This window comes from Protopterus annectens, chromosome 7.part0 (genome assembly GCF_019279795.1).
Source record: "Protopterus annectens isolate FY-2018-M chromosome 7.part0, PAN1.0, whole genome shotgun sequence".
Classification (NCBI taxonomy): domain Eukaryota; kingdom Metazoa; phylum Chordata; order Ceratodontiformes; family Protopteridae; genus Protopterus; species Protopterus annectens.
The window spans coordinates 1,715,650,013-1,715,665,012 of NC_056739.1; the positions used below are offsets into that span (position 1 = coordinate 1,715,650,013).

The 15,000-nt window shown below is 36.4% G+C and overlaps 1 protein-coding gene across 2 annotated transcripts in view; it reads right to left on the reverse strand.

Moving 5' to 3' along the window:
* Positions 1 to 15,000, reverse strand: part of JTB (jumping translocation breakpoint) — a 377,184-nt gene that overhangs the window by 207,384 nt on the left and 154,800 nt on the right. For both annotated transcript variants that reach the window (XM_044078260.1, XM_044078259.1), the window contains one exon: positions 1,068 to 1,108. In XM_044078260.1, coding sequence (XP_043934195.1) covers positions 1,068 to 1,108 — 41 coding nt within the window. The remainder of the gene's footprint in view (positions 1 to 1,067; positions 1,109 to 15,000) is intronic.

Here is a 15,000-nt window from a genome sequence, read left to right on the forward strand (position 1 = left end):
AAAAAAATTTGGTAAATGGATGGTTAACTGATATTCACTCCTGGGGTACTGCCCATGCCCCTTACCGACAGAGGCAGTCAAAGACCCACTAATCTGATACTACCCCATCCCATATCTAGGGAATCAAGATATAATATTGTTATATCCTGGGTATTATTGGCTAGGCTTGTAAAGACTCGTGAGCCATAAGCCTAGTAATCACCTAAGAAGCTATAATTCAGGGATAACATTGGGTATAAAGAAAGGGTTGATTCTAAGACTCACCCTGTCCCTATGGAAGATGAAAAAGGTTGAATAAACATAAGGGTTTTGTAATTCGGATATCATTATAGCAGCAGTCAGAACAATGTGCAAATCAGTCTTTGAAGTTAAAAATTTCAAAAGAAAAGCTGGTTACAAGTTCAGACTGGGAGTTATTTTTCCCAGACAAAATTTAAAACTTAGGAAGGTGCCATTTGTTTTCTAGGTAGCCCAACACACAACACCTATTTCACAAATTATTTGACTTGGAATAAAGAAGAAAGGGGAGAACATACAGTCAAATGACCTTGAGTCTGAAGTGGTGAGAACCAAACAATGATGAACCTACATTACACTTACTATAGCAGATGCTTAACAAAACTGCTTAAAAACTTCCCAGACATCAGTCTGAGATGCAACTCAAACCTACTGTTACAAGCGTCCTTCCCTGAAGGAGGATCACAGAAGTGACTTTAAGGAACAATATGCAGGAGGCTAAACTTGAAACAAATATTTCACCGACTGCAGAAAAAATGGACCGTTATCCTATTCTGAAAAAGTAATTACACCATAAGACAGCACACAAATGTTTTGGGAGGAGTTCTTTACTGTACTTGTGTAAGTCTGGTGAGTAGTGACAGAAAATTAAAAATATAGTGCTAGACTGACACTGACTTCTGCAAAGCAAAAATGTATTTTTTTTCAACACGAGCACCAGCTTACATCTTATGAAATATTGTTTAGTGGACTGAACTTGTCTGTCACAGGTGAAGCTTAGCTATTAATTGTTTACAAGCAGACATAATTAATGCCACAATTTAACTTACCAGAAGCTTTGTTTTCTTGTAATACTGCTCCCTCACTGGACCTACAAAAAAAAAAAAAAAAAAAAAAAAAAAAAAAATCAAAGAATAGTTTTCAGAATCCACCAAACAGTGAACTTGTAAATACATTTTGTTAAAGGGCTGTATGTCTACAACATCTCACTGTTATTTTGTAACTCCCAAGTAAACTTCCTTAAATCCAAATAAAGATATTACTGAGGCTCATGGTGCTTCCACTCAAGTAATTTCCTGCTTCATCATTCAACTCAATCTGGTCTCTTCAAGTGGAGAGCATAGAGCTGCAGGTAGACATAGTACAAGTAAAACTAGAATGCTGATCTAAGTGTAAATACCTCATCTCCCCTCAAAAAAAGCGAAACTGGTTCTTCACTGTAGGCAAGTACTTGCTGGGAATGGGGTGGGGGAGTGTAAATAATCTTCAACTAGGCAACACAGACAGCATGATCTCTCACCTTAATCATGCATGCAACACAGTAGATATTCATGCACCTAGGACTGTCACCTCACATATGACCTACATGATATAACTGGCATCAAAACTCCACTAAAAGAAAGTGGTAAATGACCCATTTTTATAAATAAGAAAAAAAAGAGTTAGAAACCATTAGTCACCTGAAAACTGCTTCTCCAAGCTCCACAGAATCTACTCAAAAAATACAGGTAACAGCAGCATAAAATGATTCAGTACCTCTATGTCAAGAATGTTTGTTAAAACAAATTTGCTTTTTGATGTATTGAGTAGTTTACAGTTAATTAACTTGTATTTGACAAGAAAAAATACATGCTGTAATGAACAATCCATGTTACTATATCCAAAATATAAACAGTGATGCTGCCACAAGGTACAGTTTTGTTCAGCTGCCTGCTACGAAATTGAATAAACTGATCCACATGGACCTCTCTCAGCTATTAACTCAGCAAAATGTGTCATCAGTCAAAAAGGTGCTACATTCCTGACACTGGGAAGCTGTACAGCAAGTGGGTTGCAACCTTTATATAGGCAAAGCCCTCCAAAAGTGTTATCACCCTTTTCAGTAAGTGGGCTAAATTCTTGGCTAGGCTTATAAGGGCCTCAGGGCCAATAGCCTAGTAACTTCCTATGATCCTAAATGTATATGGTTTCCCTTTCAAAGCTAATAATCACTGTAGCAATAATCTTGAAGAAACTTTAAATAATGCGATGAATGCAACAGATGAGCAAATATAAAAGCATTCTGCATATGTTAAAAAATAATTTATAATACAATTTGGCAACTGTTATTTACCGACAATATTGTACTAGATAAGTGTGGGGGGGTCTAGAAGAATGAATAATAATCCATGCCATTTCCTGCAAAGCATACTTTTACATCTCTAAATCCAGTTTTTTTATTTTATACCAAAAAAAAAAAAAAAAATGCACATGCAGTTTTAACACTGAGAACAAAAAGTGCAACTGGGGAATAGATCCATTACTTTACCTTTATATAAAAAAGACATTTTAGGCATTGTGCATTTTTGCTGAGACAACATGATGATGACTGATAAGACTGTCAGCTGAATGTCTCATTTCACATATCTCAGAATGCAATTAAAAGAAACAAGAGACTATTAAATGAAAGAAAAAAGAAAGGTAAATGAAAATAATAAACCTAAGTGAAACCATAAGCAGTCTCAGAAAGTTGCTGTGTCTTTCGGCTTATCCTGGTTAGGGGTCGCCACAGCAGAACTCCGGTCTGCTAATGTTTGGTAGTGGATTTTTACGTGCTGAGTTACCAGCCCTGACGCACAACCTTCAACGAAGGCATGCCCATTCACGCATGCCTCCACACAGAAGACGCTCTAGCTGAGAACAACAATCGACAATGCTACCGCAGCACCACTACACTACAGGAATGTACTGCCAGTCAGAAAGTCGGAAGGACAACATACCCAACAAGGTCTTACCATAACCTGATTTCCTGATAGGGAAAAAATCCTGAAAGGTGGCAAACCTGCCCCATGTTCGTATATAAAATGAAAATGTGAGAAAAATCTGAACAAGGAAATCAGACATTTGATCTACTTGTTCAGTTCAAATTATCTGCTCACATTCACACTGCTTGCTGTGGCACTGAATACCACACATTCAGTCTGCCTGTGTCTTTCGGCTTTTCCCGGTTAGGGGTGGCCACAGTGGAAACTCCGGTCCGCTAATGATTGGCAGTAGAGTTTTATGTGCTGGCTTGCCGGGCCAAATGCACAACCTTCAACAAAGGAACGCCCGTTCACACATGTCGCCACACAGAAGACGGTCTGAGAATCGAACGGGCAACATCTAACTGTGAGGCGACAACGCTACCGCAGCATACCACACATTCAGTACTATAGTTAAATTAGCCTGACATTATAGTAATGTATTTGGTCTGCGTTTTAACAGCTGTGAGGCTTTAATGGAACAATGCAGTTCTTAGATATGGAATATAATCCCTACCTTTATAAGCCTGAGGCAATTACAAACTTGCAAAGCAGTTAAACAAAAGGAGTTACAATACATGCCTTTCAAATGGTCTTTTTATACATACATCTCTAAATTCACAACAGGCAAACATCTCCTGTATTTATAAAATAATATGTTCAAAATCTATAACAGTGCCTCAGTTTATGAATAACTCATCTCAGCAGCAGGTCAACTTAAACCATAGATCTAACAAAACTAATCACCATGTAAGTGGAAAAAATCTAATGTCAATTTTAAATGGCACTGAGAAATTCACATACGAATGAATTTGTATAGTTCAGTAAAAAATCTGCGTCAAAAATTCCATGACCTATGTTTGAAGGCAGAGAACTCTCAAGACCTCACAGGAACGATGAGGTTCGCAAGTCTGAACACCAAACGCAAGGAGATGAAGTACATTTTGTGATATGGTAAGGACTATACTAAAAGTTATAATGAGGGGAAGCAACTGCGTATGAGAAAAAAATGTCAAATCCTTGATTAACTTGACCTCCAATGATATATCATTGCACAGCATGGTCTAGTATTAAAAATGTCCACTCATGATTCAGCAGACCGAGTAGCCCTGTCTTAGTTGTACTTTACAGACTGAAGGCGGCATTAATCCATAAAATATAAATGAAAATCAAAGTATAAACAACAAAGTCAAACTGTTCTACAATTGGAAGTTACTCTGCTGAATAATGAACCCTGTAATTGTGTTCTGAAAAAAGAAGCCAAGAGCAAAAAGTTACATATTTTGCAATGAACAAAAGTGACTGCCATCAGAGATAGTAGAGACCAGTAGGAGTCGATATTCTTCTAAAGAAAAAAAACTTTAAGGGAACATTTTAAACTGTTTACTAACTTTAGCTATCAATGCATCAAAGTGTAGTCTCACTATTAAGGAAGCATCAAAACAAATCTTTAGGCATTTAAAAATCATTACTTCTTGTACATGGAGTACCATCTTGTCTTTCATGTCTCAAACAAGATGAAATTTACCTGTTCTGAATGGGGTCTAAAAGATCAACACTCCAGTTTTGAGGGTCAGAAGGAGAGAGTCCTGACTGTAAACTAGATGCCCCAGGTTTACTTAGCCTAGGCACAAGAGGAGAAAAGGACAAGGGAAAGAGAAATAAGATGCCTGCTTGTCTCTTCCAAAGAGAGGGTGTGGTTATATGTGCAAAGCATGTGTCTAGGCCATGAAATCCAGTTTAATACCATGGTTGTAATAAGAGGCAGCTGCTGCATTCTAACGAGGGCAGGCAAATGAGGGACACATCACCATGTAAGTGAAGGTAGTTCCCTCGTTGTACCACTGCACACTTGTTTATAATGTCAGCCCAGCATAACAAAATATGGGTAGAGCTTAATGTAAAAACACAGATGGCAACATGAACCATGACATCTCTCCTTGAAAGCCATAGGAGCATTCGCAGAAAGCAGAGAGATCCTCCCATCAGGAGGACAAAGTCCACCCACTGAAGGGTCGCAACTGGGATACACCTGAGAAGAAAAGCACTTAATGGATATGCCAGGGATTTGAAATCAGCAATAGCTTGCAACAACACTCCAGTTTTTTTACTCTCCAAAATTGATGGCGAGATGAAGCCAATCATAACAGAATACAACTCTGGTGCCTGTTGCCCACTCTGCGCCATCAGCTTCACTGTGAGTCAGGTTACTGTATGAATATCCAAGTCTGCTTGGGACATCTCACCCAGAATGATAACCACACATCCTGACATTTAAGTGTAAAATATATAAAATATATAAAAATGAAGAATGAGAACATCTGCTTCCCATAGCAGTACACGGCCCTTGACTCCTTCTCAGAAGGGTGAACAATGGGGCTCTGTTGTGGTAGTACCATTTTCAAGGATGCAGCAGTAACAGTTGTAGCATCTTCAGTGAGGCTGTGCATACAGGAATTTCAGCCCTTAGGGGAATGGAAGGTTTTGTCCAGCTTCCTACACATAAATGGTACAATGTTAAGTTCCTTCCAAGTTTCCTATGGCATAACTGCTACCATGTCTTCTACAGCAGATAACACTCTAAAATGTAAGGAAAAGCCTAAATGCCTTATGCAGAACTTTATCAGAAGATATCTGGAGTAACTGGTCATCCCCCACCACCATTTAACTGCACCATTTGTAAAAATCTTCATCAACTTGGAGATGTTAACAGGATCAATAGGAGCAAATGGAGACTCAGCCTTACCCTCTTCACCTGTGTCTGGCTTGGAAGAGTCCTGTGGGGAGTGTGGGAGCTTCCACTTGCAGCCCCTTTTTCCATGCTGGTGGAGGATCAATCCAAGTAAGATGAGGCCTTTGAGGATTCTTGCACACATACCAACTTGTATTTCCGTCCAACATCTTCAGGACTTCTGCACAGAGTCAAAAAGTGGCAAGAGGCATAGACAAGGTTGGCAATATTCTTGAGACAAAGTCTGTATACAGCAAGCACCAAGGGATGCACCTGCAGCAAAAACTGTGCCAAAAAGCTAGGGACTGGCTTCAATATTTGGGCCAGCATCAAACTCCTAACACCAATACCTAATTGCGACTCCAAAATGCTCCCGACTCCAAGGACTCAAGGGCAAAACTGACCTCAACACCAGCAAAGCTGGCAAAGTCAACCCTCCAGTAAACACTTCAGAGCCAGAAGAGGCAGTCAGTGCTGAAGTTACTGACACCAAAACGAAAAGTGCCAATAGTGGCATCGACACGTTAACTCCAAACCATGTCTCTCTCTCACTTTGCTGAAAGGGGGCTAGGCAGCAAAAGTATAATTGCTGCAGAAACAGGGTGTGACAAGGAGGCTAAACAGATGGAAAGACACTATATCTAACTATAAAACATGAGGGAGATGTAGACATTCAGCTGTGCCTGTAATAATGCCTTTGACAGCTTCACATTGTCTATATCTAAATAAAATCGGCATGTGGGAAGAAATGGAATGTAAAAACTTAACTGAAGGGGGACTAGAGGGGGAATATCTAAGCTAGTCAAGCTCAGAAGCAAAGTAAAGACCTTCCCTTCTTACAGACTACACTCCGAGGTTAACAGGTTATCCTTGACAAGGTAAACTAACAACGTTGAGACCACTTTCATTATAAAGTACTCACCAAGGTCTCCCCAGAAACAGATACATTGTTTTAAACAAGAGTTTATCTTTAAACATAACTCTATAGATTGCAATGAAAGACATTTGGCCACGGGAGAAAGAAGGCTCACTGACATCTTCTCTTGGTATCAATCCCTTTAAAATTAACTTCAGTAAATCAGGGTAGGTTTGTCAGACATCTGACTAATACCACAACAAAAGGTGAATTGCAACTAGGCACATAAAATGTGTAACCTGCTTATGAGGCAGTGGAATTTTGTGGGTACCGACTACGCTTTTTTAATTCAGAAGTTTCCAACATATTGTAACAAGCTATGACTTGATTAACTGCAGCAACAGTGACAACGAATTTAAAAAGCAAGATACTGAGTAGTCTACACAATAGCTATACTTGATGAAAACAGCAAGAGCAGAAAAAGTAAAGTAATGAAATACTAAGCACACTGTAGCTAGATAAACAGATTCTAACAGCCAAAAAACTCGAAATGGTAGACAAACTAAATCATGATTAATGCAAGAATTGTATAAGCAGTAAAAAAAAAAAAAAAAAAAAAAAAAAAAAAAAAAAAAGTAAACAAACAAATAAGTACTGAAACACTAAGTACTCTATCACTACTATATTACTATCAACAGGGAACTCCAAATATGGGCAGATCACACTCTACTCTGATTTCTTTGTTTCCCCTAATCAAAATATAAAAGCGTTGATGGCTCCTCATTATCTGGGCCAGTCCTTACCACTGAAACCGGTGAGAGGTGGTCACTCAAAACAGGAATGGATTTACACAGCATTTCAAATGCAGCTCTCTGCATCAAACACAATTTTTCTCCAAGAGCACAAAGGGAACATGCTCCACTGGGACTGGACTCTGTCTCTAGATCCCAAACAAGACCCACCTTGGAGCACTGCGTCCCAGTTCAAAGTATCTGACACACACACTTGAATATCTGATTTCTCTCCCTCTCACACAGAGAGACACACAAAGGCAGAAACAGATTCACCAGAGGCATCCCCTCACCCGAGAATACAAGGTAGATTGTTGCCCCAGTCAGATATTCTAAGGCTCTTACAAAGCATAACCAATTAGTTAGATGTTAAAAGTATTTTCTGAAAGACCAGCCACAATGAAAAGGTATAAAAATATTTAATAATGGATAATAAAATAGAAAACAGGAGAACACTTAATACTGAGTTACCATAAACAGTTTCAGTCACAGGAAATACAAAAATAACACAGGTGAATAGAATCTCACTGTACATTTCCTAACTGAACTAATGAGAAACTGTTCCTAGTTAACTCACTTGGTATCGCAAGGCAATATGTACTGCTGAGATGCTCATGTCCACTGGACAAGATGAGATACTAAACACTGACTGAATGTACAACTGAACTAACTCTACTACAACAACTGAACTGTGATAACTGGCATAGATCTTTTAAATCAGGTTTCAAAGAAAAACAAAAATAAACTGCTGCTGTCAGAGTTCTGTCCTTCAGCAGGTTATAGAATGATATCACATCTAGTCACCTGACTCTGGTACATATTTAATTCTGTTGCAGCATTTTTAATATAAGCAACTTTTGCAAATACATTTTTAATACAACTATCTGTACATATCAATGTGACAGTCAATTTTTTCATAAGTTTACTTACAAAACTTCAGCCACACATGCTTACTTCTCCTGGTACAGCAGGCAATAACCCACAAAGTCAGAGAAAGCACCAATACGAGCATTGATAATCTAAATACAGAAGAATTCTGGAGCAAGTGGAATTCAGATTCAAACCTGACGAGTGGCAAACAAGATATGAAAATTTGAGGCAAAAGTGCAGCACATTATAAGCAAGGGGAGGGGCTGAAATTTAGGAAAGTTTAGACTGGTGCCAAACTGCCTCTTGCGTTTTAGTGGAAAGAAGGGTGAACCACACCATGACATATCAAAAGTTCTGGTTATGGTGAACACTACTCTTGTTTTTACAGATCCATTAACTTAAGTCCAAATTTCTAAAAAAAAAAACATTAACTGACAACAGGAATGCCAATGTGCTGAAAGGGACCACAATAACAAACATAGTGAAAGATATACTTGTTGATATCCTGATGAAAGTTTGGTTTCTCTCAAAGTTTAGCAGAAGAGATACATTCTAAGCATTAGGTATCTGGGGCAAAGGGGAAACTACTATTTCCTTCTACATGCAAAAGAAAAGTCACTGGATAAGTGGAATTTAAAAGACACAAGTAATGGTCTGGAAGTAAAACAAGCTCCAAGATTATACGCAATATAAATAATGTAACGTGTTTGCAGCAATGGAAAAAAATGGGGGTTCGCTAAGTTTGTAACCATTTTCCATAGACTGCCCTAGTGAGCGTCATTCTTTTAGCAAGCTGAGTAGGGTAGACCATACATTCTTAACCAACCACAACAGTGAAATTAATCTTGTGGGATCACCAGGCACTAAGAATTATAATCTCCTCCAAACATACTTTAGATTTGCTCCAAAGACTCCTCTTGGAGACAGATGCCAGGTATCCTCCTGTGGAGCAGTCAAATGACATCCCTCACCAAAGTATCCAAAGAACTTCAACTCACTCCTCTCAATATGTAGGAAAATAGGCCTGCATTTGAAGTCCTTACAAACCTTTGAGCTCATTCTAACACAAAGTCTGAACCCAACTGAACCCAATTACACTGTGAAGGAACCTCACTTCTACATCTGGTATCCACAATCTCATTCTTTTACACTGTTATCCAAATCTCATGATTAAAGCTGAGAATAGAGATAGACACTGACTGGTAAACTTAACATTCTGCAACTCACTTCCTGCTTCATAGTCCTGTACAATGGCTGCAGCACATCCACTGCTGCACAAATCCATTGCTCATTCTATTAACCTACTCTACGTTCAGTCATGAACAAAACGTTCATAAATGTTGCTTTCTTCAATTATGGATGCTGGAATTATTTTCATTTCTTCTGCTCCTTGTTATAAATCAAGCTATTCCTCCTGGCTACCCTGCTTACCAATTTGTTCTTCCCTGGTGACAGCCTTGTGCCTCATTTGTTCCTTGAGAGCAAGGAGTGATCAGACTGTGAGAACAGCGCCTGTCGGCAGTAAGAATTATTAGTTTTTTGTTTAGCTCCCATCTCCAAACACTGTGCATGCCCAGAAACTTGTGAAAGGTAATAGTAATAGACATCAACAAGGGTATATCACTGTCACACTTCCAAAAGGTGCAAAACCTGTCAAGACTGTACTACTCCTTGACTCTAGCATGGCTTTGTGGTCTCCAGTCTCCAGTGGGGACTCTTGGCATGAAAATGTGCACCTCAGACATGCTTCCAGACCCTCCCCCGGGACAGGTGAGCTGGCTTAAGCCATTTCATTACTCTCCCTATCCTATTCCAGCTACAAAATGTACTAGAGTGATGGAGGGTATGGCCAAAATGATGAGCAGTTAACAGCACTGTTTTTTTAGCTTTGCTTCACTTTAATATCTCTGACAGGATTTGTACTAAAAACTCAAATAAAACATTTCAAAACTTGATGCGTTTATAGCTGAACATCTGCTGAAAGATTTACTACAAAAACTAACAAGTTTGAAACTCTTAATTGCTTTTCCCCATCAAGAAATCTAGAAAAAAATAATCATCTCAGAATGAGCCACTCTAAGCCCAGTGTACAGGACAGTACTATGAAAAAGACAAACCGGCAATACTATGTAACATCAGTGCATTACTTGTAAAGATAGATAAATTAGAAAGCAAAATGGACAGTTTTAAAGAGGAATGAAAAAAAAAGTAAAAAAACAAGTTGATCTGTTAATCATCACATATCTCGAATATAGAAGAGTAAATTTCTGATTTTGATGGCCGATTACTTGAAAATGAGATCACCAAATTTCTTCAGAAACAAAACAACGTATCTCGAGGAAAAACAGAAGACAGACAACAAATCTAGAAGGAATAACATCATCAGGATTTACAAGATTCCTGAAAAAGAAGACTGAGACCGTATGATTCATTTCCTTAATACCTAGCTGACTAAAACTTTGAACCTGCTTGAAGCTTTTTCCTTTGACATCAAAAGGGCACATAGATCATTTTCTAACTCATCTTTAAAAAAACACCTTCATCAAGGTCAGTGATCATAAGATTTTTCCTCAAGTCAAGATAAGGATTTTGTCTTGAAAGCTGCACACACTAACTATCCGGTTAAAATTAAAGAAAATACTATAAGATATGACAATGATTATTCAACATTAGTGATGTCAAACAGGAAAGCACGTGTGCCACTTGTTAAAAGCTTGAAGCACAAATCTTATTTCCAGCAAAAATAAGGATTCACTTTCCAGAAGAAAAGATTTTTAACACCCTGGAAGATACAATGGACTTGATACAGAAAAATAAAATCCTAGAAAAAAACTGAAGAAATGGACTGGAATCTATCAACTTCTTTGAAGAGAAAGGCAGCAAAGGATGGTTAGTTAATAAAAGAAACAGAAAAAAACTGAAGGACAAATGTATTTCATGGTTATGAATTCTTATTAATTTAAAGATGTGCTTGAATACTTATGAATGAGTGCTGAATATTACTTTTTACAAGGTAAATCATTTATTCCTTTCATTCCGTACTTCAAATGGTTACTAGTTCCCTTTTTAAAATCTTAGGGTTTGATTCTTTTAAATATATATGAAATTAAAACTACTTATTTTCATTTAAAGTTTAAAAGGTTAAACTATTTATGTTATTAAAAGTTAATCATTATTACAATGAAACTTATGTTAGGTGGCACATTTTCTGATATCTTGGCATAGCTGAGTAATGTAATATTAAATATACAAGATGCAACAAATGACACTAAAGAGGCATATTAAGTTACATTCTGGGTTCTTAAAATGGTCCAGGTGTGTGCGACTGATAGTGTACTTGACATGCAATACCATCCAGGAAAGACATTCTATGTTATATAGTATAAAAACATAGCTTTTTTACATATATAAAAATTACTACTGGAATGATATCAAATAACAGCCACACTTTTACAAGTTAAACCTGGATTACACAAATGTCATTCTTTCAATCCAAGTTAATATGCTAGGTCTCCTTTAAAAATGACAGTCTTTTATATTAAACATCTCATACAAATCGCACTTGCTGAATTGTTAAATGTTATTTCTTTGAGTTTAATGGCTTTTTAGTGGTTGGGATACTTTGAAATGGCTTTTGTTGTTTGTTTGGTGGTCTGGAAGGGTTTGAGGCATTGATGTGTAGTGTGGAGGTGGCTTGGATTCACTTGTGTTCATGTTTGTGTGAATTGCAACAGATGGACTGTTCATTTGTAAGCCCTTACCATGAAAACCAGCTTGAAACAACTCAGTCATGAGCACTTTTGTGATGATCTGAGAGTTCTGAAAATTCTAAGAAATATCCAGGTTACTTCTTCCTCTGTAAAAGTAAATATTCATAATATTTTGAATCATATGGTAAGACATCGAAGAATTCAAGTTAAACAATAAGTAAAAGTGAACTACATTCTAAACCGCTGTCAGTTATTACACAGTTCTGAATTCTTGTTACTGAGACTATACTTGGCATGCAAAAGCATCCAGGAAAGTTATGCGATGTTACAAACAAAATATAAAAAATGTATTATTAGAATGTTACCAAATAATTAGAGTAACATCCACATGTTAACAATTTAAATCTGAATCATACATAACTGTCATTCTTTTAATGCAAGTTTATATGCTACTTCTCCTTTAAAAAAATGACACACAACTTTGTATTAAACATCTCATACAAATAGTGCTTACTGAATCATTAAATGCTATTTCTTTAAATACAATAGCGTTTTAGTGGTTAACATACTTTGAAATGTTTTTGCTGCTTTTTTAGTGGTTTGGAAGGGTTTGAGGGATTGATGTATAATGCAGAGGTGGCTTGGATTCACTCATGAGTGTTTTTGTGTGAGTTGCACCTGACAGACTGTTCATTTGCAAGCCCTTGTCATTAGGGCCAGCTTGAAGCAGCTTAGAGTCATGAGCAATTTTGCGATGCTGAGGGAGTTATAAAAATTCTAAGAACTATCCGGATCACTTCTTCCTGTCTAAAAGTAAATAATCATAATATTTTGAATCATGTGTTAAGATGTCAATGAATACAAGTTAGATAATGAGCAAAAGTTAGTGAATTGCATTCTAAACCGTCAGTTATTAAATAGTTCTGAATGCTTGGAGTATACCAAAGGGATAACTTATATACTAGCCTAAAGAATGACATTTCTGATAAAAAAAAATTAGGATTGTGTTTCTCTGTTATTGTCTCTTTTTAATATCAAAACTTAGCATCTCAGAACAATTTATTATGGAAAGTCTGAATCTTAAAAGGGAAGATTTTTCACATGCTTGCTCAGATACTATTAGACACAACATTTAAGGAAAGATAGGATGGATTCTAACAGCAGAACTAGATTAAAGAGCATCAAATATACAAGATAAATATAAATGTTCTATTACATGATACTTTACACTACGACTATAGCAACATATACAACCTAAGAATACAATCACATTAGAAGACATAGTATACAAACAAAAATTGAAAGATATCAGAATAAATAAATATCTATACAGTTAAATATAATTATGTCTATAAGGGTGGGAGGTTGGCATAGGGGTTAAGGTATTAACCTAATAAGCACAAGGTGCAGAGTTTGATTCTGATATAGGGTAATTGGGGTTGTAATGGTTAAAAAGGACAGTTAGCCTGTTTTTAATTTAATAACTTATGATCCTATCAACTTTACATATAGCAAATAAAATAGAAAAACTATAAAATCATCTGACCTATAAATTAATAAATATGAAAACAACTGACTTCCTCTCTACAGTAGACCAGGGAGATAATGTGAGGTACAGGGAAAGATGACTACAGAGATATTCAGCTTTGCCAATTTATAATAAAGATTCTGAATATCTGTTTAACTTTTCTTACTCATAATAATTCACTGAACTGGCTTTAAGATGATTCATACTAAAATATAAGACACATTAATATGGATCAGAAGCATGAGCTAAGCATTGTTAGTCTAATGGAGAGTTTGAGGGGTAGTTTATTCCATGGTAGAATGTTTCAGGGTTATATAATTAGGTAATTTGTTTCAAAAGTTTTGTCCATAGCTGAAGAGTTCACATTTTTATTTATAAAGTATATAATAAGTTCTTTACATAAATGTGATTTCATTATACCTGTGTTTTTTCCTCTTACATATAAATGTCTTCATGCATAGCCATTAATATTAATGGACTGAATAATCCAGTAAATAGGGGGAGTCTTTTTAAATACTTGCAATCACATAAAGCTCAAACAGTATTTCTGCAGGAAACACATTTACTTAATAAAGATGTAAACTTTCATTAAAGAATGATTTAGTTTTAGCAGGTTCTAGCTTTTGAGCTAAAAGAGGCAGCACCCTCACTTTATGAAAGAGCTCATCAGTAATGCAAAGCAAAAAATGCCCATGCTGATAAAATGGTATGTTAGGCATTGTTAGAATTGAGTGGAACAGAAAACTATACACATTAGTGAACTGTTACTGGATTCCAGGGGTTGGAGCTAAAGATGCAAAAAATTAGATATTACATGAAAGGTGAAGTCATAATGCCTGGTGATTTTAATTGTATTTTAATCACACAAAGATTCCACTGCAGACAGAAAGCTGAGAATCACATCTTCAGCCAAACACTTAACAAAATTTGCAAATCTAATGAATTTAAAGGATATAAATGAACCAAGAAAAACAAAGTCACTTGAATTTACCCACTGTTCATATAGATATGGAACACAAATAATGATAAAATGTTTGTCTCAATCTGTTATCACATATCAGAGAAGTTTCAATAGTTTCATGTCCATTATCAGACCATAATGCTATAACCTTTAACATTATTTAAAACATTGGCAATTTAATACATCACGGGAGATTACAAGCGTACATTATTAAAATAAAAGGATTGGTATGTTAAAGAGATCAAAAATGTCCTACAAACAAACATGAATGGTGACATATCCGACATTGTCCTGTGGGATTCACTAAAGGCTTACTTAAATGAAAGAGTTAAAAGCTGGTATATTAATAACACAAGAGAATGGGACAAAAAATTAAATATAAAATATGTTGAAATTCTAAATAATAAAATTTCAAAAAACCTGGAAACACAAACATCAGGAATATTCAGTAAACCCTTTAAGCTTGCATAAACTTGCTCTTAGATCAAAGAAAATAAACAAAATCATATCAAAGACATCATAAACACACAATA